The sequence below is a fragment of the Vipera ursinii genome (genome assembly GCF_947247035.1).
Source record: "Vipera ursinii genome assembly, chromosome: 1".
Classification (NCBI taxonomy): domain Eukaryota; kingdom Metazoa; phylum Chordata; class Lepidosauria; order Squamata; family Viperidae; genus Vipera; species Vipera ursinii.
The window spans coordinates 355,642,720-355,666,759 of NC_139512.1; the positions used below are offsets into that span (position 1 = coordinate 355,642,720).

At 47.9% G+C, this 24,040-nt stretch overlaps 1 protein-coding gene across 2 annotated transcripts in view; it reads right to left on the reverse strand.

The window, feature by feature from the left end:
- The window catches only part of SLC47A1 (solute carrier family 47 member 1), a 35,115-nt gene extending 11,316 nt beyond the window's left edge, over nt 1–23,799 (reverse strand). Inside the window, exons 1-9 of one of the 2 annotated variants that reach the window (XM_083379740.1) lie at nt 23,560–23,799; nt 13,713–13,814; nt 11,820–11,888; nt 11,395–11,543; nt 6,555–6,597; nt 6,236–6,280; nt 4,292–4,389; nt 2,943–3,040; nt 1,726–1,839 (exon numbers count right to left, since the gene is read on the reverse strand). In XM_083379740.1, the coding sequence (XP_083235866.1) occupies nt 1,726–1,839; nt 2,943–3,040; nt 4,292–4,389; nt 6,236–6,280; nt 6,555–6,597; nt 11,395–11,543; nt 11,820–11,888; nt 13,713–13,814; nt 23,560–23,694 (853 nt within the window). In that variant the 5' untranslated portion in view covers nt 23,695–23,799. The remainder of the gene's footprint in view (nt 1–1,725; nt 1,840–2,942; nt 3,041–4,291; nt 4,390–6,235; nt 6,281–6,554; nt 6,598–11,394; nt 11,544–11,819; nt 11,889–13,712; nt 13,815–23,559) is intronic. The other variant, XM_083379741.1, reaches the window with a different exon arrangement.
- Between the last annotated feature and the right edge of the window lie 241 nt (nt 23,800–24,040).

Below are 24,040 nucleotides of genomic sequence, written 5' to 3' on the forward strand. Positions count from 1 at the left end.
TAATAATAATATAGAATAACAGAGTTGGAAGGGATTTTAGACTAGTCCAATCCCCTGCTCAGCAGGAAACCCTGTAACTGAACTGCTCGGGGATTTTAGAATTCAAACAGGTAGGCAGCTGCTACGCAAAACCCCCAGGCTTAACCACCGTTGATAAGCAAGTCCCAAAAATCCGGATAACGGACGTGGCAGCACTGGGAGGCAGCAGATTAGAAGAGAAAGAAGTGGAGAAGGTCACAAAATGGGGACCTGGAGGACCTGGAAATGAAAATAGAACGATCGTGGCGAAAGGAAGCAAAGGTCGTGTCAATATATTCAATAACATGTTTGATAGACAATAGGCCTCTGGGGTGCAATCCCAAAACATCTGCGGCCCCACTCGAACCCCATCGGCATTGGGGAAAAAATTCACCATCGGTCAATTGCAAAAAGGCAGCTTTACGGGGAACAGCTGACATCCTGCGACGAAAGCTTTATGTTGTGATTCAGGGTCAGCCTGTGGGTTCGGCAGTTGGGTCGGACGACTCAGAGGAGGAGGAGGACGGGGGTGTTGAAGAGCTTGCTGAGGGGGTTGGACAGTGAGAGCCCTCAGCCAGGCCCCTCCCACCTGGTCACGATGGAGACCCAGCTGTGTGAGCCTGACAGCGTGGATGAAGATGACCCACAGCTGGCCCTGTTCAAGGCCGCCCGACGCAGCAGGCAGTCAATCAGGAGTAAACAGAGGAAGGCAATGGGGCACCTCGGAAGGAGGCAGAGAGAAGCCACGCCCTGAACTGTATTTAAGGGGGAATGCGTGGGAGGGCTGGTTTGCTGAAGGCAACCGCTTGAAAAGCTCCTGTTTCTTGGTTCGTGTCTTGTTCTATTTGTTTTTGTATCCATAAATTTGGCAGGCATAATTCCAGCCTCTTGCCTTCTTGTAAAAGGGCTTGTCCCTGCCTTTTCTGCAGGGCCGGTAGCAGGCTGGTACAGAACACTTTAATATTATTCGACATCCACATCTGTCTAGCCCAGGTCCTTGGGAAAGAACTTGACAGGCGGACAGCAACCTGCCAAATCCGATCTGAACATCTGGCTGACTGTGTGCGACTGACCATCCGTGTCATCGTGAAAAGTGAAAGTGAAAACCTTTGGATCCACAACTGCATCAGCAACAGGAACCAGACAATCCAATGGAGTGCCACGTTGTCAGGGCCCATGCAGAGCAATTTGGGGCTCAGTTGCGGTCATTAAGAGGAGGACTACTTATACGGTAGTCTTCGACTTGCAGCGGCTCATTGAGTGACTGCTCAAGGTTACGACGGCACTGAAAAAAGGCACGACCGTTTTTCACACTTAATGACCGCTGCAGCATCCCCATGATCAGGTGATCAAAATTCAGATGCCTGGCAGCTGACTGATATTTACGACGGTTGTAGCATCCCGTGGGGGGGGTTGTCACGTGATCCGCTTTTGCGACCTTCTGAGAAGCAAAGTCAGTGGGGAAGCCAGATTCACTTAACCACCGTGTGACTAACTCAGCAATTCCAGTGATTCACTTAACAACGACGGCAAGGAAGGTCGTAAAACGGGGGGAAAACTCACCTGACAAATGTCTCACTTAGCAACATAAATTTTGGGCTCATGTGTGGTCGTATGTCGAGGACTACCTGTATAACGCCACTCGCCCAGGGAGGTAACCAAGAGGCCCCTGCTGGGCGAGAGAGAAAAGGGGTCGGGGGTCCTCACCTGCGAGGAAGCTGCCAATCTCAAAAGTCCACCACTCAATGCAGATCATAAACATGCTTGGCAGGGCCAGCCGGACGAAGGGACCCCATTCCTGCAGACAGTCCATCGTCCAGCCTGTAAAACACAAGGGCTTCCATGTCAGGGCGAGGGGCTTGTCTGTCTGTGTCTGTTTGTCTGTGTGTCTATGCATGCGTGTGTCTGAATAACAAACAGACTAACAGAGTTGGAATGGACCCTGGAGGTCTTCTAGTCCAACCCCCTGTTCAGGCAGGAGACCCTATACCATTTCAGACAAATGATTGTCCAGTCTCTTCTTATAAACCTCCAGTCTTGGAGCAGTGGCTGTGGCTGTGTTTGTGTCTGTGTGTCTGTATCTGTGGGCCTATATCTGTGAGTCTATGTTGCGTCTGTTTATCTGTGTGCCTATGTTGTGTGTGTCTACGTTGTGTCTGTGTGCCTGATGTCAATGCTGCTAACATCGGATGTTCTTGCTTGACAACATAGGGAGATGTAGCCTTTCTTTAACTCGTATATTACTTTTAGAGTTATGGCTATGTGTCTATGTTGTGTCTGAGTGTCTATGTTGTATCTGTGTATCTCTCTCTGTGTGTGTATGTTGTATCTTTGTGTCTAAGTTGTGACTGTATCTCTATGTTGTGTCTGTGTCTGTGTGTATGTGTCTACATGGTGTTTGAGTATCTGTCTGTGTCTGCGTGTCTATGTTGTGTCTGTGTATTTATGTTGCATCTGTGTATGTCTGCATCTCTGTGTGTGTCTATATTGTGTTTGTGTATCTGTCTGTGCCCGTGTCTGTGTGTCTATGTTGTGTTTGTATATCAGTGTCTGTGTGTCTATATTGTATTTGTGTGTGTCTGTGTCTGTGTGTCTATGTTGTGTCTGTGTATGTCTGTGTGTCTACTTGAGTGTCTGTGTTTCTGTGTGTGTGTGTGTGTGTGTGTGTGTGTGTGTGAGGGTGTGTGTGTCTCTGTGTGTGCTTTGTTATACAGGTTTCTTGTAGCCCAGCCAGGGTTACATTTGTGAGATGAGTGGCCATATAAATCATAATTAAGAGAATAAATAAATAAATTTCTGAAAACGGGCCATTACTTCTCACGAAAATAAGAGTGGGGAGGGGGGGAAAAAGTGTTTCTAGCTGTGCCTGTGATTCCCTCAACCATCCCTGCCCAGGTCGCAAAAATATTCTGCTTTTCTACTACCTCCCCAGGTCTCCTTATGGATCTTTCTCCACCAGACGAAGAGGAAGAGGAGGAACGCTTGCAGATTCTGCGAAAGAGTGTTGGCCCAGGCCGAACCTCTGCGGGAGAGAAAGAAAGAGAAAGAAAGAAAAAGAGAGAGAAAGTAAGTCAGTCAATCTTAAATGTTCGGCCATCTTGTCTGACTGAGCTCATGAGAGCTAGGAACTTCATTCTTATCACAAGGGGGTCTTCAGCTTACGACCACAATGGAGTCCAAAATTTCTGTTGCTAGCAAGATAGTGTCTAAGTGAATTTTGCCCCATTTTACGGCCTTGCTTGCCACGGTTGTTAACGGAATCACTGCAGTTGTTAAATTAGCAACACGGTTGTTAAGTGAATCTGACTTCCCCATTGGCTTTGTGCCAGAAAGCCTGTTTACACATAGCGGATCAGATCAAACAAAAGGCACAGCCACCATGTGCTTTACTGCTTAACTGTTTTAACTGTAACAGGAAACAGGAAACTGCTTAGGACAAAAGACCATAGAGTATATACCAAAGATGCTTTTTCCCAAGGCACCTGGACTTTCCTGTTTTTCTTTGAAGATGTTTCTCTTCTCACCCAAGAGGCTTCTTCAGCTCTGACTGGATGGTGGGGAATGGGAGGATTTATACTCCTTGCAGACAGCCGGTCATTTGCATTCTTTTAGAGAGTCGTCGAGGCCACTTGGAGGTTTACCTGTGTCCTCAGGGTCACCTGAGTGGTGCAAATGGGTATAGAGCCTCCTTGGAGCTGCGGAAAGGACTGTGTTGTAGACTGGAGATGGATTTTGTCGTATTCCCCGCCTCTGTTGAGAGAGGGCTGTTCAGTTTTGACCAGATGGCCTCTTTGACCCCTCTTTCAAACCAGTGGTCCTCCCTGTCCAAAATGTGGACTTTGCTGTCTTCGAAAGAGCGGTCTTCCTCTTTTAAAGGCAGATGGGCCGCTGACTCTTGTCCTGACAGGTTTGTTCTCCTATGTTGTGCCACGCGTTTGTGAAGAGGTTGTTTCCTTTCCCCAACGTACAGATCTCCACACGGCTCACCGCATTGTACCGCATATATCACGTTGCTTCTTCTCCGCAACTGGGAAACAAAACAACCCCTTCATGAATCCTTCCTATTCCCCACCATCCCAGTCAGAGCTGAAGAAGCTCCTGGGAGGAGAGGCGAAACGTCTTCAAAGAAAAACAAGAAAGTCCAGCGGCCTCGTGAAAAAGCGCCTTTGGGATAAACTACGACCCGGGCGACTGAGAATCTCCATAGACACTGAAGAGCGTCGTGTTTTGAACTCGGGCCTTTAGACCAACGTGAAAAATCTGTCGCGCTTACACCACGCCCAGCTTGAAGACGTGCAAGAAGACGGCGTTCATGACCACGTTCAGCACGTTCACCACCACGCCGGTCACCACCTGAGGCAAGAGGACAGCCTGGAATGGAGAAAAAGGAGAAACTGAACACAAGGCAGGGGGTTCAAACAACGGAGCAGGGGCCCCTGTAGGCCTCTGGCTTGAGACTGCTGACTTCGGGGACAGAAACGGGGTGTAGTTTAATCAGGGCCGTTTCAATCAATCAGAACAGAGCTGGAAGAGAACCTTGGAGGTCATCTAGTCCAGCCCCCTGCTCAAGCAGGAATCCCATTTGACAGAAGTGGTTGTCTAATCTCTTCTTAAAAAGCTCCAGTGATGGAGCACCCAAACTTCTGGAGGCAGGTTGTTCCACTGGTTAATTGTTCCCACTGTCAGGAAATTCCTCCTTCGTTCCAGGTTGCTTCTCTCTTTGGTTAGTTTCCATCTGTTGCTTCTTCTCCTGCCTTCAGGGGCTTTGGAGAAGAGCTTGACTCCCTCTTCTTTGGGGCAGCCCCTGAGATACTGGAAGGCTGCTATCATGTCACCCCTGGTCCTTCCTTTCTCTAGATTGGCCATACCCAAATCCTGCAACTGTTCGTCATATTTTTGTGTCTCCGGTCTTTTAATCATCCCAGTTGCTTAATTGTTCTTCTCCGCACTGGGCAAGATGGACGTTAAGTTTAATAATCAATAAAAAATTAACTCGATGAATAAAGTTTACCGGTATTTAGAATTCTTTATTCTCGGTTGGCCAAGTGTGATCGGACACTTAAGGGATTTGTCTCCGGTGTGGAAACTCTCAGTGTACATACAAACAACTAAGTGATAGGTATTTACCCACGTAGTATGGCTGTGTTGCTATTATCCTTCGTGTCGCCTCATCTTTCCTACTACTTTCTCCTATTGGTATGTTATGATTTATCACTTGTTGTTTGTATCTTATGATTAGTGATTGTAACTATGATCTATCATATATATCAGGGCTTTTCAACCTTTTCACCCGCTGTGCCACTTTTAGGATATGGCAACATCCGAGTACCACCAGTCGCCTAGCAAGGGGTCCAAAACTTGATGACACCCCCCCCCCCGCAAAAAGGAAAAAAGTGATGAAGTACAGGTAGTCCTCGACTTACAACAGTTCGCTTAGTGACTGCTCAAAGTTACAACAGCACTGAAAAAGTGCCCCCCAAGCCACAGCCGAGCAAGACACTTGCCTGCCCGCCCGGCGGCGCTCTTCCTCCTGTCTGAGGTTTTCATTGCTGTGAGCATTTCTGTTGAGGATTGGCAGCGGGAGTGGGGTGGGGGCTGTTTGCTTTTTATCCCCTCCCCCCTCTGCTGGGTGGTTGCAGCAGGTTTTGGTCACTTCACGTGACCCTGGGACACTGTGACCGTCATAAATATGAATCAGTAGCCAAGCATCTGAATCATAAGAGCCTGGAGATGCTGCAACATTCCAGCTGATCGGTGCTTCTTCTGGGCTCAGCAGAAGCACCAGGATCAGTGCCAAGATCCACCTGGATCCTGGCGCTGATCCTGCCGCTTCCGCTGAGCCCCGACAGCCCTGCAGCTCCAGCCGTCTCTCCCTCAGGCTTGTGCAGTGCTGCCACCGGTTCAGCTCATTCCCCTCCCCCACTACCACTCTTTCTAGGATGGTCGCGTACCACCTGCCAGGTGCCAATGTACCCCAGGTGGTACCCGTACCACTGGTTAAAAAGCCCTGTTATATATAACCTATCACTTTGTTCTTTGCATGTACACTGAGAGCTTCTGCGCCGGAGACAAATTGCTTGTGTGGCCAATCACGCTTGGCCAATAAAGAATTCTATTTTGTTCCATTTCAGCATTGTCTTAATCTGCTGCTTTTGAGGTACGGTTGCCTCCCCCAGTAAATTCTGCTTTTAACAATAAAGCAAAAGGCATACAATACCTGACTTTGCAAATAGCGTGTTTCCAGCTGGTAGATGAACGCAGCCTGTGAATGCATCCCAAACATAATAAATTAAGTTTCTTTGATTGAAAATCAGCTTTGTGATTATCTATTCTAATTTAATTTAAATTAAACTAAATTGTCTTCCCCTATCAAGTCAGCTAACAAGCCATAATGTCTTCTTAACAAACAGGCCGCTTCGCGCACCTTCCAAAGGCAAAAGTCCTGTTCACACAACCAATGGAGGAAACAGACTCCCTGGAACCTGTTTTAGCCCGGTCTGTATGTGTTATGCGAATGCGGCCAACGAAACACTTACCGGCAGGGCTGGAATGAAGATCATCACGTAAATGTGGGTTAATCTGTAAGACAAAATTGAACCACATTTTAATGGGATGGGAACAGCGAATGGGTGGCATACAAGAATCCTGGTGGCGCAGTGGTTAGGATGCGGCTTTGCGGGAAAACTCTGCCCACAGCCAGGAAGTTTGATCCTGACCGGATCAAGGTTGGCTCAGCCTTCCGTCCTTCCGAGGTTGGTAAAATAAGGACCCAGATTGTTGGGCGGATTCTGTAAACCGCTTAGAGAGGGCTGTAAAACCACGGTGAAGCGGTATATAAGTCTAAGTGCTAGTGCTACCTACCTACCTACCTACCTATCATTTATCTTTTATCATTTCATCTCTCTCTCTTTATATATACATATGGATGATATATATATTATCTGCCTGTCAACCTATCATCCAGCTACTATCTCTCTCTGCCTACCTATCTATCATTATCTATCTATCTATCTATCTATCTATCTATCTATCTAATCTATCATCTATCTATCTATCTATCTATCTATCTATCTATCTATCTATCTAATCTATCTATCATCTATCTATCTAATGTATCTATCATCTATATATCTATCTAATCTATCTATCTATCTATATCTATTTATCTATCTATTCTATCAAATCTATCATCTATCTATAATCTAACAATCTATATCTATCTATCTATCTATCTATCTATCATTATCTATCTATCTATCTATGTATCTATCTATCTATCTAATCTATCATCTATCTATCTATCTATCTATCTATCTAATCTATCTATCATCTATCTATCTAATCTATCTATCATCTATCTATCTATCTAATCTATCTATCTATCTATATCTATTTATCTATCTATTCTATCAAATCTATCATGTATCTATAATCTAACAATCTATCTATCTATCTATCTATCTATCTATCTATCTATCTATCTATCTATCTATCTAAGCATAAATATGAGAAGCCTTCCTTTCTCAATGCCCAACACGCCGTCCTGAAAGATAGACTGCTCCTTTCACTGGAGGTTCCCTTATAAGACTAAATTGTGCTGCTGTTGGTTTTTTTAAAAGAAATTTAAGGATCTGTTGTTAAAACTCCTTTCCCCCCTAAATGATGTGAAGATTAAACTTTTTGACCAATATATATATATATAAGAGATAGAGGGCATGTAGGTTTTTCTCAAGATTCGAAACGATGAAGAAGGGGCAACGCCCTCTCCACCCCCCAAAAGAAAAAAAACCAAACCAGGAACGAGAGAAGAGGCGAAAAACAAGAGACGGAACGGGGGAAAAAAAAGAGGGTTGTGTGGTCGTTACACAAGAGCAAGGGGTGTTTTTGGAACAGAACCCAGCTGAGAGGTGCTTTCCGCCTTTTTTTTTTTTAAAAAAAACAGAAATAGGAGAATCTGTGAGGTAAACCGGCTGTTTTGTCCATTTTTCTTTTCAGCGCTCCACCCAAAAGGGTAAAATTAAGGAGTTGGATTAATTGGGTCGACTGCTCGATTTCATTTGGACGGGTTTCTTGATCCCTGTGATTTTTATGTGCATGGGGGTTGACAGTAGCCTATCGTAAACCAGCATACGGCTCGTCCTCGACTTACGACCGGGATGGAGCTCAAAGTTTATGTTGCTAAGGGAGACACCTGCTCAGTGAGTTTTGCTCCATTTTATCATTTCACAGTTGTTCAGGGAACCACTGCAGTTGTTAAGTTGGGAACTCAGTCGTTAAGTGAATCTGGCTTCCCCGTTGACTAAGCCACTTTTTTTCACTGCTGTCGTAAAGTGGAACGGACCTTAGAATAGAATAGAATAGAATAGAATAGAATAGAATAGAATAGAATAGAATAGAATAGAATAGAATAGAATAGAATAGAATAGAATAGAATAATGGAATGAAGTAGAAGAATAGAATAGAATAGAATGTAGTGGAGTGGAGTGGAATAGAATAGAATAGAATAGAATAGAATAGAATAGAATAGAATAGAATAGAATAGAATAGAATAGAATAGAATAGAATAGAATACAATACAATACAATACAATAGAATACAATAGAATACAATAGAATACAATAGAATAGAAGAATAGAATAGAATAGAATAGAATAGAATAGAATAGAATAGAATAGAATAGAATAGAATATTGAATAGAATTGAATATTGAATAGAATAGAATAGAATAGAATAGAATAGAATAGAATACGGAAAGGAATAAGAGTAGAGTAGAGTAGAGTAGAGTAGAGTAGAATAGAATAGAATAGAATAGAATAGAATAGAATAGAATAGAATAGAATAGAATAGAATAGAATAGAATAGAATAGAATAGAATAGAATAGGAAGGGATCCTGGAGGTCTTCTAGTCCAGCCCCTTGCTCAAGCAGGAGAACCTATACCATCTCAGACAAGTGACTGTCTAGCACCTCTTCTTAAAAACGTCAAGTGATGGAGCGCCCATGATTTCTGGAGGCAAGCTGTTCCACTGGTTAATTGTCCTCACCGAATGTCCGAAGTCCAGTCATATAACCACAAGACAAGGTGACTGCTACAACTTCAGAAATGGGACCTAGCACCCTTTTTCCAGGTAAGTCGTAACTTGGAATAGCCACTAAGCTATCAGTCGTAAGTCAAGGACTACTAGTAAAAGGGTTTTTAGGGTTGACTACGGATTGGCAACATTTGCAACGTGAGAGCCACACTTTTTTGTGATTTCCTCAATCTTTTTTTTTGCAAGGTTAAAGACAGATTCAAGACGTCAGGGACTAGCAACTTGATTCCGAATGGCAAAGAGATGAGTTCCTGCCCAGGCTGCCAAAATAAATGGGCAGCTGCACCCCGGAGGGATTATAGTTCAGGAATGTGTGCGTGTCTGCACACGCCCAGGTGTGAATGAGAAGAGAAGAGAAGAGAAGAGAAGAGAAGAGAAGAGAAGAGAAGAGAAGAGAGGAAAGACGAGAAGAGAAAACAAGAGAAGAGGAGAGGAGAGAAGAGATGAGGAGAGGAGAGGACAGAAGAGGAAAGAAGAGAAGAGAAGAGAAGAGAGGAGAGGAGAGGAGAGGAGAGAAGAGAAGAGAAGAGAAGAGAAGAGAAGAGAAGAGAAGAGAAGAGAAGAGAGGAGAGGAGAGGAGAGAGACGAGAAGAGAAGAGAAGAAAACAGAAGAGAACAGAAGAGAACAGAAGAGACAAGGAGAGAAGAGAACAGAACAGAAGAGACGAAGTGAGCAGAGGAGAGGAGACACGAGAAGAGAAGAGAAGAGAAGAGAAGAGAAGAGAAGAGGAGACGAGACGAGACGAGACGAGACGAGAGGAGAGGAAAGGAGAGAAGAGAAGAGAAGAGAAGAGAAGAGAAGAGAAGAGAACAGAAGAGAACAGAAGAAACAAGGAGAGACGAAGTGAGGAGACGAGACGAGACACGAGAAGAGGAGAGGAGAGAAGAGAGGAGAGAGGGGAGAGGAAAGGAGAGAAGAGTCGAGAAGAGAAAACAAGAGAAGAGAAGAGAAGAGAAGAGATGAGGAGAGGAGAGGAGAGGAGAGAAGAGGAAAGAAGAGAAGAAAGAGAAGAGAAGAGAAGAGAAGAGAAGAGAAGAGAAGAGAAGAGACGAGAGGAGAGAAGAAGGGAGAGGAGAGGAGAGACGAGAAGAGAAAACAAGAGAAGAGGAGAGGAGAGAAGAGACGAGAAGAGAAGAGAACAGAAGAGAACAGAAGAGACAAGGAGAGAAGAGAAGAGAAGAGAACAGAAGAGACGAAGTGAAGAGAGGAGAGAAGAGGAGACACGAGAAGAGAAGAGGAGAGGAGAGGAGAGGAGAGAAGAGAAGAGAAGAGAAGAGAAGAGAAGAGAAGAGAAGAAACAAGGAGAGACGAAGTGAGGAGACGAGACGAGACACGAGAAGAGGAGAGGAGAGAAGAGAGGAGAGAAGAGGAAAGAAGAGAAGAAAGAGAAGAGAAGAGAAGAGAAGAGAAGAGAAGAGAAGAGAAGAGAAGAGAAGAGACGAGAGGAGAGAAGAAGGGAGAGGAGAGGAGAGACGAGAAGAGAAAACAAGAGAAGAGGAGAGGAGAGAAGAGACGAGAAGAGAAGAGAACAGAAGAGAACAGAAGAGACAAGGAGAGAAGAGAAGAGAAGAGAACAGAAGAGACGAAGTGAAGAGAGGAGAGAAGAGGAGACACGAGAAGAGAAGAGGAGAGGAGAGGAGAGGAGAGGAGAGAAGAGAAGAGAAGAGAAGAGAAGAGAAGAGAAGAGAAGAGAAGAGAAGAGAAGAGAAGAGAAGAGACAAGGAGAGACGAAGTGAGGAGACGAGACAAGACACGAGAAGAGGAGAGGAGAGGAGAGAAGAGAGGAGAGAGGGGAGAGGAAAGGAGAGAAGAGTCGAGAAGAGAAAACAAGAGAAGAGAAGAGAAGAGATGAGGAGAGTACAGGAGATAAGAGGAAAGAAGAGAAGAGACGAGGAGAGGAGAGGAGAGGAGAGAAGAGAAGAGAAGAGAAGAGAAGAGAAGAGAAGAGAAGAGAAGAGAAGAAACAAGGAGAGACGAAGTGAGGAGAGACGAAGTGAGGAGACGAGACGAGACACGAGAAGAGGAGAGGAGAGGAGAGAAGAGAGGAGAAGAGTCGAGAAGAGAAGAGAAGAGAAGAGAAGAGAAGAGAAGAGAAGAGAAGAGAAGAGAAGAGAAGAGGAGAGTACAGGAGATAAGAGGAAAGAAGAGAAGAGACGAGGAGAGAAGAGGAGCGAAGCTGGAAGGTAGCTTGGCAGCCTTCTAGTCCAGCCCCCTACGCACCGGTTGTGATCCACCACTCGCACAGGCACAGTGGATCACAGTCAGTTGCTGAAGGACGCCCTACCTGGAGACTTCGGGATCCTGTCGGAAAAGCAGCAGGATCCGCTCGGTGTTCAGAAAAAGGGCCCAGCAGGGGAAGCAGAAAAGCAGCAGGATCAGGATGCCCCGTTGCAAGATGGTCCCAACTCTCTTCACATTTTTACTCCCGTAAGTCTGTCAAAAAAAAGAGAGAGAGAGAGAGAGAGAGAAATAAAATAAAATAAAATACGTTAGCCGTCACTTCCCGCAGGGCGTCTTGCAAATCTGATTCTTCTTCTTATTCCCCCACAAAAGGATCTCTGAGCGAACAGCTTGCGAATTCAGGGATCACATGCTGAACTTATAAGAAGTTCTCCTGGTTGACACACGAGACTCAGAGTCAGGAGCATGTGAAGATCAGACCTGGTCACTAAGCGAATCACTGCGGCCGTAAAGCGTAATGCACGTTACCTGGGACATGAGGGTATCGCATACCGATGCCAAGCCGGTCCCCACCGAAATGCCGATCACGTTGATCACCTGTAAAGAAGGAAAGGAAAGGTCAGCAAGAGATCTGCCCCGTATTTCTGCACCATTCCCTCTCCAATCCCATGTTGCTCAACCGTGGCAACTTGAAGATTAATAATAATAATAATAATAATAATAATAATAATAATAATAATAATAATAATAATAATAATAATAATAATAATAAAGTTGGAAGGTCATCTAGTCCAACCCCCTGCTCAGGCAGGAAACCCTATACCATTTCAGATCAGAGGGCTGTCCAGTCTCTTCTTAAAAACATCCAGTGTTGGAGCATTCACAGCTTCTGGTGGCAAGCTGTTCCACTGGTTAATTGTTCTCACTCTCAGGAAATTCCTCCTTAGTTCCAGGTTGCTTCTCTCTTTGATGAGTTTCCATCCGTTGCTTCTTGTCCTGCCTTCAGGTGCTTTGGAGAACAGATTGACTCCTTCTTCTTTGGGGCAGCCCCTGAGATACTGGAAGTTTGCTATCGTGTCCCCCCTCGTCCTTCTCTTCATTAGACTAGACCACGGGTCGGCAACCCGCGGCTACGGAGCCGCATGCGGCTCTTTGAGCTGTCTCCTGCGGCTCCCAGCCGCCCGGTGCACGCGCACCTCTTCGAACGGGCAGTGGTGCACGCGCACCTCTCCAAATGGAGAGTGGCACCGCCCATTTGGAGAGGCGCGCGCGTGCCTCCGCCCAAACAGGCAGTGGCATCGCTTGTTGGGAAAGCTGCCGCGGCCCGTTTGCACAGCTGCCGCCTTCAGAGGAAGGCGGCAGCCTGCAAACGGGCCGCGGCAGCTTTCCCAACAAGCGGCGCCGCTGCCCGTTCCGAGAGGTGCGCGCTGGATGCAGTATTCCAGGTGTGGCCTTACCAAGGCATTGTAAAGTGGTATTAGTACTTCATGCGATCTTGATTCTATCCCTCTGTTAATGCAGCCTAAAATGTTGGCTTTTTTGGCAGCTGCAGCACACTTGCTGGCTCCTATTTAAGTGATTGGTGGACTTCAACACCCAGAATGCCCCAGCTAGCACTTTGATGGATGGACTTCAACCATCAGCGTTCCTCAATCAGCATTGATGGTTGAGGAATTCTGGGGCTTGAAGTCCATCTCTCAAAGCATGCTGGGAGTTGAACCGAGCGGGCAAATTCTGGGAGTGGAAGTCCACCCTTCTTCAAGCAGGCCAGCTAAGGAATTCTGTTAGTTGAAGTCAATTCATTTGAAAGCATGCTGGCTGGGGAATTCTGGGAGTGGAAGTCCACCCATCTTAAAGCAGGCTGGCTGGGGAATTCTGGGAGTGGAAGTCTGCCCATCTTAAAGCAGGCTGGCTGGGGAATTCTGGGAGTGGAAGTCCACCCATCTTAAAGCAGGCTGGCTGGGGAATTCTGGGAGTGGAAGTCCGCCCATCTTAAAGCAGGCTGGCTGGGGAATTCTGGGAGTGGAAGTCCGCCCATGTTAAAGCAGGCTGGCTGGGGAATTCTGGGAGTGGAAGTCCACCCTTCATTAAGCATGCCAGCTAAGGAATTCTGTTAGTTGAAGTCAATTCATTTTAAAATGTGCTGGCTGGGGAATTCTGGGAGTTGAAGTCCACGAATCTTAAACCTTGCTCACTGGGGGATTCTGGAAGCTGAAGTCCACCCATCTCAAACTGCCAAGGCTGAGAAACATTGCTCCAACATGTCAGTGCTTCTCTAGTGTCTCATTGCATCCATGCCCTATCCAGCCCCCAACTTGGTCTTCACCCATCTGTGCATCAGTCAACAGTCAATCCTCACCTTCTCCCATTCTATTCTAGAAAATCCCTTTTCCGGCTTCGGCTAGGCGGGGATGTACCTACCGAGACGGCAAGGGTGACGGCATCAAGTTCAACCTTGCCCAGGTGACCGCAGAAGATGGAGCTCACCACGCTGATCAAGAAGCCCAACAGCTGGGCTGTGAACTAGGGAGGAAATTGCAAAAATTAAGAGGATTGTCCCGGGAACAGACAGACGCCCGCAGCGTCGGAAATCCGTTAAGTCATTGAAAGGTTTGCTTCCGAAAGCAATTCTCTTCAATGTGCAAGCCACACACCACCGTGTGGAATTACCAAACTGCACATTTGTTTCCCGGGGGGTGGGGGGAGGGGGGCAGTGAATAAGAGATTGGGACCATAGAATAACAGAGTTGGGAGGGACCTTGGAGGTCTTCTAGTCTAACCCCCTGCTCAGTCAGGAAACCCTATACCAGGGGTGTCAAACTCAATTTCATTGAGGGCCGCATCAGCATTGCGGTTGCCCTCAGGGGGCCGGGTGGGTGTGGCCAGGGTGGGCGTGGCCTACTGGGTGGGCGTGGCTAGAGTGCGTATGGCCCACTGGGTGGGCGTGGCCAGCTCTACATCGTTGGCATCAAGGGTGCCTATGGGGGCCCGGGCAGGAGTGGGACAGATCTGAGGGTCTCTGGCAGAAGGAGGGTCTCTGGGCCAGGGCCAAGGCAGCGGGGGCCGTTCCCTCACTCTTTCCAGGATGGCTTCGCGGGCCACATGAAACCACTTCGCGGGCCGGATCTGGCCCCCGGGCCTTCTGTTTGACATGTCTGCCCTATGCCATTTCGGAGAATCTCTTCTTAAAAACGTTGAGTGTTGGAGCATTCACAGCTTCTGGAGGCAGGTTGTTCCACTGGTTAATTGCTCTCACTGTCAGGAAGTTTCTCCTTAGTTCCAGGTTGCTTCTCTCCTTGATGAGTTTCCATCCGTTGCTTCTTGTCCTGCCTTCAGGCGCTTTGGAGAATAGGTTGACCCGCCTCTTCTTTGGGGCAGCCCCTGAGATACTGGAAGACTGCTATCCTGGTTTTCTTCTGGAAACCCTAACCCTAGACCCCTTGTCCTGCTGGGTTTCCAACAATCTGCCATTTTTACTTTCAGTCATTTACTTTCTGGTTTTCGTGGAAAACAGTTCTTCAGCCAGATGCTATATATTAGCAGACACAGGGATGGAGAGACAGGCAGATGGATAGATGGATAAGTAGATAGACAGACAGATGCATATGTAGATGGATGGATGGGTGGGTGGGTGGGTGGGTGGGTAGATAGCAGACAGAGGGATGGACAGGTAAGTAGGTGGATGGATGGATACATAGACAGATGGACGGACGGATGGATGGATGAGTGGGTAGGTGGATGGGTGGGTGCGTGGGTGGGTGGGTAGGTGGATGGGTGGATGGATGGGTGTGTGGGTGGGTGGATGGATGGATGGGTGGGTGGGTAGGTGGATGGGTGGGTGGGTGGGTGGGTAGCTGGATGGGTGGATGGATGGGTGTGTGGGTGGGTGGATGGATGGGTGGGTAGGTGGATGGGTGGGTGGGTGGGTGGGTGGGTGGGTAGGTGGATGGGTGGATGGATGGGTGTGTGGGTGGGTGGATGGATGGATGGATGGGTGGGTAGGTGGATGGGTGGGTGGGTGGGTGGGTGGGTAGGTGGATGGGTGGATGGATGGGTGTGTGGGTGGGTGGATGGATGGATGGATGGGTGGGTAGGTGGATGGGTGGGTGGGTGGGTGGGTGGGTAGGTGGATGGGTGGATGGATGGGTGGGTGGGTGGGTGGATGGATGGATGGATGGGTGGGTAGGTGGATGGACAGGTGGGTGGGTAGGTGGGTGGGTAGCAGACAGAAGGATGGACAGGTAAGTAGGTGGATGGATGGATACATAGGCAGACGGACAGACGGACAGATGGATGGGTGGATGGATGGATGCAGGGATATGTAGACGGATGGATGGGTGGATAGCAGACAGATGGATGGACAGGTAAGTAGGTGGATGGATGGATGGATACAGAGGCAGACAGACAGATGGACAGATGGATGGGTGGGGGGGATGCAGAGATGGAGGGATATGTAAACAGATGGATGGATGGGTGGGTAGGTGAGTATTTTGTAGGTGGATAGATGTATACGTAGATGTATGTATAGGTGGATGGGTGGAGGGATGAAGGGGTGGACAGATAGACAAATGGGTGGGTATATATGTCGGTCGGTCAGTAAGTAGGTAGGTAGGTACATGGGTGGATGGATGGATGTAGGAATGGATGGATGCAGAGATACATAGATGGATGGGTAGGTAGATACACTGTAGATAGGTAGACAGATGGATGGACATGTAGATGGCTGGGTAGGTGGATGGATGGACCTAGGGAAGGAGGGATGAAGGGGTGGATGGAGAGATAGATACATAAATAGGTAGGTAGATACATGAGTAGATGGATGGATGGATGGATGGATGGATGGATGGATGAATAGATGATAGATATTGCAAAATATGTCTGCTTCTGCCTGTCATTCGGGTTTTGCAACACCCCACCCTCGGGCCACAAGGCCTGCCTAAGAGTCAACACCTGCCAATCAAAGCGAGCGTTGGACACGCCGGGAGCTCTCTCCCCTTGTGGTCTGCATTCCTCGGAGCCACTCCTTGTGTTTTTTGGTCCCAGAAGAGTTTAATCTGGCTCTTGAAACCTGGAAATGCAAGCTTTGGCTTGGCGCTTTTTGCACCGAAGGGAAAGAGTCCAAGATAAGCGACACCCACCTGGACCAAGCCAGTTTATGCAATCTCCACCCGGTGCGTGTGTGAGTTATCCGATCTAGGTGCTGACCTTTCTCCCTGCTAAAGGGTGAAACGGGGGGGGGGAATCAGGACAGGATTTTTATCAAGGAGCAAAGAGCAGAACGTTAGGAAGCACCATCCTAACCAAAAAGGAAGTCAAGCTATTCTCCAAAGCGCCTGAAGACCGGACAAGAAGCAATGGTTGGAAACTCATCAAGGAGAAGAGAAGCAACCTGGAACTAAGGAGAAACTTCTTGACAGTGAGGACAACTAACCAGTGGAACTGCTTGCCTCCAGAGGTTGTGGGTTCTCCAACACTGGAAGTTTTTAAGACGAGATTGAAGATTTATCTGAAATGGTACAGGTAGTCCTGGACTTACGACCTCAATAGAATAGAATAGAACAGAATAGAGCTGGAAGGGACCTTGGAGGTCATCTAGTCCAACCCCCTGCACAGGCAGGAGACCCTATCCCATTTCAGACAAATGGCTGTCCACAACCTCTGGAGGCAAGCAGTTCCACTGGTTAATTGTCCTCACTGTCAAGAAGTTTCTCCTTAGTTCCAGGTTGCTTCTCTTCTCCTTGATGAGTTTCCAACCGTTGCTTCTTGTCCGGTCTTCAGGCGCTTTGGAGAATAGCTTGAATAGCTCTTCTTAAAAACTTCCAATGTTGTAGCATCCACAACTTCTGGAGGCAGGTTGTTAATAATAATAATAATAATAATAAAGTTGGAAGGGACCTTGGAGGTCATCTAGTCCAACCCCCTGCTCAGACAGGAAACCCTGGCCTATCCCATTTCAGATCAAATGGCTGGCCAGTCTCTTCTTAAAAACTTCCAGTGTTGGAGCATTCACCGCTTCTGGAGGCAGGTGGTTCCACTGATTAACTGTTCTCACTGTCAGGAAATTTCTCCTTAATTCCAGGTTGCTTCTCTCCTTGGTTAGTTTCCATCTGTTGCTTCTTGTCCTGCCTTCGGGCGCTTTGGAGAATAGCTTGACTGCCTCTTCTTTGGGGCAGCCCCTGAGATACTGGAAGACTGCTATCATGTCACCCCTGGTCCTTCTCTTCGTTAAGACTAGACGTACCCAATGCCAGCAACTGTTCTTTGTATGTTTTAGCCTCCGGTCCCCTGATTATCTTTGTTGCTCATTATCAGATGATGATCTCCTGACCGGAAACAAAACGCTTCTCCTCCAACATGTAACAAAAGCCACCTCAGTTGGAAATATGGGAATCTCCCCTTCTCCATAACACCGAGAAATACACACAGCCTCCAGCCACAGCTGGAATAAAGGAACGCCGGTTGCTGGCACGTACACCAGTGCCAAGGAAGGATGAAGTTTGGGGACGAGTTGCAACGTGTTTAGCGATCCCAAGAATGAAACCGCTTGTAAACTCCGGCTTCAAGCCAGTAAAAAAGCTTGCTCCAAATTTCAGGAAAGTCCCCAGAATGATTCCCATTGGAAAACCCGTCCCAAATGGTGAATGGGTTTACAAATGGACGCACAGCTCCGGAGGTTGTGCGTGGCAAGGGAGATTTTCCAAAAGATATAAGAGTTCTCAGAATGGCAATCCATAGTGTCTCTCAGTCTTGGCAACTTTAAAAGGGGTGGACTTCCACTCCCAGAATTCCCCAGCCAGCACGCTTGAAGATAGTTGGTATCTGGGAGTGGAAGCCCACCCCTCTTAAAACATGCTGGCTGGGGAATTCTGGGAGTCGAAACCCACAGTCTTAAAGCATGCTGGCTGGGGAATTCTGGGAGTGGAAGTCCACCCATCTTAAAGCATGACTGACTGCGGAATTCTGGGACTTGAAGTCCGCCCATCTTAAAATGGCTAAGTTTGAGAAACACTGCATTAACATGTAATCTGTTGTTAAGAAAAAGTTTTTAAAAACTTGAAATCTTGACGAGAACTTTCAAAAACTTTTTTAAACTTAAAAAGTTTCAATGACATATCAGTAAATGTTTCAGATGAGGCTGGCTCACTTCTTTCTATTTTTATTTAATATTATCTTCTGTCCCGCCTGTCTACTTAAAAAGCACGCAGGCCAGCGAATCAATGTTTCCCTAAATCTCACCCCTTTAAATGTTTTTTTTAAAGTGAAAATGGCTTCAGAAGATGGGAACTTTAGTCCAGCACTAACTTAACTGGGATTGGACAGTGAAAAGTCGGTGCTGAAGTATGAATTGTATATATACCCAGATCGCTACAAATGTGGAGACATTAATTAATTGGTCTATTGGTTAAGGCAGCAGAGTAGAAAGCGGAAGATCATGAGTTCAAGTCCCATTGTAGCCATGAGAGACAGGTCAATCATCAGGAGACAGTGAGTTCTAGTCCCGCTTTAGGCATAAAAGCCAGCTGGGTGACTTTGAGCCAATCACCAGGAGACGGTGAGTTCTAGTCCCACCGTAGCCATGAAAGCCAGTTGGGTGACTTTGGGCCAATCACCAGGAGACAGTGAGTTCTAGTCCTGCCTTAGGCATAAAAGCCAGCTGGGTGATTTTGAGCCAATCACCAGGAGACAGTGAGTTCTAGTCCTGCCTTAGGCATAAAAGCCAGCTGGGTGACTTTGAGCCAATCACCAGGAGACGGTGAGTTCTAGTCCCACCGTAGCCATGAAAGCCAGTTGGGTGACTTTGGGCCAATCACCAGGAGACAGTGAGTTCTAGTCCTGCCTTAGGCATAAAAGCCAGCTGGGTGATTTTGAGCCAATCACTAGGAGACAGTGAGTTCTAGTCCTGCCTTAGGCATAAAAGCCAGCTGGGTGATTTTGAGCCAATCACCAGGAGACAGTGAGTTCTAGTCCGACCATAGCCATGAAAGCCAGTTGGGTGACTTTGGGCCAATTACCAGGAGATGGTGAGTTCTAGTCCCGCCTTAGCTATGACAGCAGGATGGCTAACTTTGGAACAGTCTCTGCCTCCCAGCCCACCCCACCCCACAGGGTTGTTGTTATGAGGATTATAGAGGAAGGTGTGCTGGATATGATTGCCGCCTTGATTTTTTTTTAAATCCCATTTATATCCCGCCCTCCTCCGAAGACTCAGGGCGGCTTTCAATCTAAGAAGCACAAATCAATGTGCTTAGCAATAGCCTTCATTCTATGTATATGCCTGCTTATTAGGGCTTTCACACACACCCCAAGCGGCATTATTACAAAGTCAGCTTAATTGCCCCCAACAATCTGGGTCCTCATTTTACCTACCTGGGAAGGATGGAAGGCTGAGTCAACCTTGAGCCTGGTGGGACTCGAACCTGCACTAATTGCAGGCAGCTGGTGTTACTTAAGGAGACATTAGCCCACTGCTCCACCAAGGCTCTTCATATTAACGAATTAGTCGTTAAAATAATAAAAAAGCAGGATACATAAGTAAAAGCATTTCTGCAATTGTATTTTTGATAGCCGGCTGAAGACGGGGGGGCGGGGGGGGAACGTAAAAAAAAACCCCAGTGCTATCTTTTGTAGGAACGCTGATTTATGATATGCAAATGTTTGCCTTGAATACTTCCCAAAGGAGGCCTCTGAGCTGGAGAAAAAGAATGGAGAACGGACGGATGGAGAAATAAGGAACGAAAGAGTCATAAAAAAGGGACTTTGGTCTTTTTTTACACTCAACTGAGGTTTCTATCATCCGCAGAGCCCAGAAGCTATATGAGTAAGAAGGGCAAAATCCAAGAAACAAGCCAAAGAAACAACTGTGCAAGGAAAAAAACAAGATAGCCCAAAATCAGAAGGAATAGGACAGAGCTGGAAGGACCTTGGAGGTCATCTAGTCCAGCCCCCTGCTCAAGCAGGAGAACCTATACCATCTCAGACAAGTGACTGTCTAGCCCAGGGGTAGGCAACCTCGGCTCTTTTATGACTCATGGACTTCAACTCCCAGAATTCCTGAGCCAGCCAAGCTGGCTCAGGAATTCTGGGAGTTGAAGTCCATGAGTCATAAAAGAGCCGAGGTTGCCTACCCCTGGTCCAGCCTCTTCTTAAAAATCTCCAGTGATGGAGCGCCCACGATTTCTGGTGGCAAGTTGTTCCACTGGGAAATTGTCCTCACTGTCGGGAAGTTTCTCCTTAATTCCAGGTTGCTTCTCTCTTTGAACCTCCAAGCTCTTTTTCCGACTCCTTATAGGTAGACCTCGACTTACAACCATTCATTTAGCGACCGTTCAAAGTTACGACGGCACTTTAAAAGTGACTTATGACTGGTGTTTCACAACTACGACCGTTGCAGCATCCCTCATGTGATCAAAATTCAGACACTTTGGCAACTGACTCGTATTTAGGACGGTCGCAGTGTCCCAGGGTCAGGTGATCCCCTTTTGCGACCTTCTGGCCAGCAGAATCAATGGGGGGGGGGAGCCAGATTCACTTAACAACCGTGGCAAGGGAGGTGGTAAAATGGGGCAAAACTCACTTAGCAACCGTCTCGTTTAGCAAGAGACATTTGGGGCTCAAGTGTGGTCGTAAGTTGAGGACTACCTGTACCAAGTCAGGTCATCTGCTTAACTCCAGCCCAGTTACATTCTTCCTTCTAAGGTTGGGTAAAGCCTGACAGATAGGCTGCCTTGAGACAGAGAGGTTCTCTTCAGCCATCGAGGCAGAAGCCCTGTCCCTAACCTCTGCTCCATTCCTCTTTCTCCAACCTGGGGGAAAAAAGGACCATTCAATCATCCAACTCAGAGTACAGAATCATGGAATCTTAGAAGGGACCTGAAAGGTCCTCTAGTCCAACCCCATCTTATCCAAGCCAGGAGTCCTTCTAGCATTCTGGAGAAATGGTTGTCCAGTCAAAAGGTTGTATCTCTCCCTTTGACACCTTCTGGGGTCTAGATCCCGTGTGTGTGTGTGTGTGTGTGTGTGTGTGTGTGTATGATATATATCTCTATCTCTCTATCTCTCTATCTATGGGAGGCAGAGGGGCTGGGAAGGGGCAAGAAGAGTGTGGCCTTCGTTCTGGAGGTCCAGACAGCGTTTCGATGTTTAGTAAAGGTAAAGGTAAAGGTTCCCCCGCACATGCGCGCTAGTCGTTTCCGACTCTAGGGGCCGGTGCTCATCTCCGTTTCAAAGCCGAAGAGCCAGCGCTTGTCCGAGGACGTCTCCATGCTCATGTGGCCGGCATGACTAGACGCCAAAGGCGCACGGAACGCTGTTCCCTTCCCACCGGAGTGGTCCCTATTTTTCTACTTGGATTTTTACGTGCTTTCGAACTGCTAGGTTGGCAGAAGCTGGGACGAGTAACAGGCGCTCACTCTGCTACGCGGCACTCGGGATTCGACCCGCCAAACTGCCGACCTTCTGATCGACAAGCTCAGCGTCCTAACCCCACTGAGCCACCGCCACGAGGTTTAAAACTCTGTTAAAGCCTCTGAGATCTACACAGCTGATTTCTGTGTTTGCTAACTCAAAAGTCAAGAGCAATCACAGCATCGCCTTGAATTATTTGTTTGTTGGTTTATTTATTTACTGGAAAGGGCGGCCATTAATTAATTTGTTTGTTATACTCATAAAAAAAATGGATACACAGAATCACCCCAAAAGTTCTACTAAAAACCAGATGGTCAAGAGGGGAGCGAGCCTTCCTCAAACTTAATTTTTCTAATTTTTTTTAACCACTTTCTCCCTTCTTTCCCCATCAGCCTTCTCTGTGCCCCCAAACTCCTTTTATTTCCCCCTCTTCCCCCCCCATCCTTTTAATGCCTTGTTCCAGTTCCACACAACCTTCCTAGCCCAAAAGGAAAGGAAGTGTGCTTTGAAAGCCAGCTAACCCTAAGTGACTCGGGGTTCAAGCATCCTCACGCATTACTTAGGGACGGAGATGGGGAAAGAAAGGGCTGGGGGAGGGGGTGGGGTGGAGACTGAATTCATTCACCCGACCCAGAGTGAAAACGGGAAAAAGAGTTTATTTCCATCCCAGCCCAAATCATCCCACTTAACCAGCCGGGTTGTGTGAACGAAAGTGAAACGGGACGCCTTGATTTCCACCCCAGCCAAAAGAAACACGCTTAATCCGCCGGCTTGTGTGAAACGGACGGACGAAGCTCCAATGGGGCGAGTTTATTTCCCTCCCAGCTGAAACAAATCTGAACGATCTGGCGGGTTTTATGAACGGACGAAGCCCAAATGGGGCAGGTCGATTTCCGTCCCGAGCCCAAATTAACACGGGTCGTGTGAACGGGCGAATGAACTCCGAGCCCGGAGGGTCTTTTAACAATAATAATAATAAGTTGGAAGGGACCTTGGAGGTCATCTAGTCCAACCCCCTGCTCAGGCAGGAAACCCTAGACCAGGGCTCAGCAACCTGAAACAGTGAAAGAGCCACTCGGAACCGGTTCCCTCACAAAAGGAAAAACTGGGAGCCGCAAAAAATGTGTGCGCATGTGTGTACATGGGCGCATGCGCAGAATAGGGTTTGACTGAAGAGTGGAGCCAAGGCGAGATATGCACCTACCCTGCGTATTTGAATTGATTGGTTGAAATTTTTTAGTCCCACTTTTTTTTTTTGGACTGCACATGGCAGAGGACTGGGAGCCGCAGGAGATGGCTGAAAGAGCCGCATGCGGCTCCGGAGCCGCGGGTTGCAGACCTGTGCCCTAGACCATTCCAGACAAATGGCTGTCCAGTCTCTTCTTAAAAACTTCCAGTGTTGGAGCATTTACACCTTCTGGAGGCACTGGTTAATTGTTTTAACTGTCAGGAAGTTTCTCCTTAGTTCTAGGTTGCTTCTCTCCTGGATTAGTTTCCATCCGTTGCTTCTTCTCCTGCCTTCGGGTGCTTTGGAGCATAGCTTGACTCCCTCTTCTTTGGGGTTGCCCCTGAGATACTGGAACGCTCCTATCATGTCCCCCCTCGTCTTCATTAAACTAGACAGACCCAATCCCAGCAACTCTTCCTTGTATGTTTTAGCCTCCAGTCCCCCGATCATCTTTGTTGCTCTTCTCTGCCCTCTTTCTAGAGTCTCAACATCTTCTTTACATCGTGGTGACCAAAACTGGATGCAGTATTCCAGGTGTGGCCTTCCCGAGGCGTTGTAAAGTGGTAGTAAGTAACCCTTCACCTGATCTTGATTCCTCCCCTTCCCTTCCCTCTCCCGGCCCGGATCCCTCCTTACCACGGGCCCGCCGATCTTGATCAGCTCGCGGGCCTCCTGCCAAGCGCCGACGGGCAGCAGGCGGCGGAGGCGGCGGCCGCAGCGGGAAGCCCAAAGCGGCGGCGGCGGCGGCGAACTCCGAGCCGGCTCCTCCATCACGGTCCCGGCCGGCCGCTGCCCTCGGCCATGAAGGGGTGGGGGTCTCCCCGCAGCTCCCACCGCGGCGCTCCCGGCCGGCAGCCCAACGGCCGAGCCGCCCAACCCGCCCGAACTGGCGGCGGCGGCCAAAGCAGGAGCGGCGGCGGCCACGTGAAGGTAGGGGAGGAGGGGCGTGGCCTGGCCGGGAATCCCCGGCGCTATTGGCTGGGCCGCGCTGTGACGCGCGCCAAGCACGGGGGCGCCAGGGGCAACGTGCCCCGCCCCCTCCCCAAAGGCTGGGCTTCCCCCTTTTTTTTGTGGGCCAGGGGCAGAGGTTGGCCGCCTGGGGGAGGGGGTGTGGAAA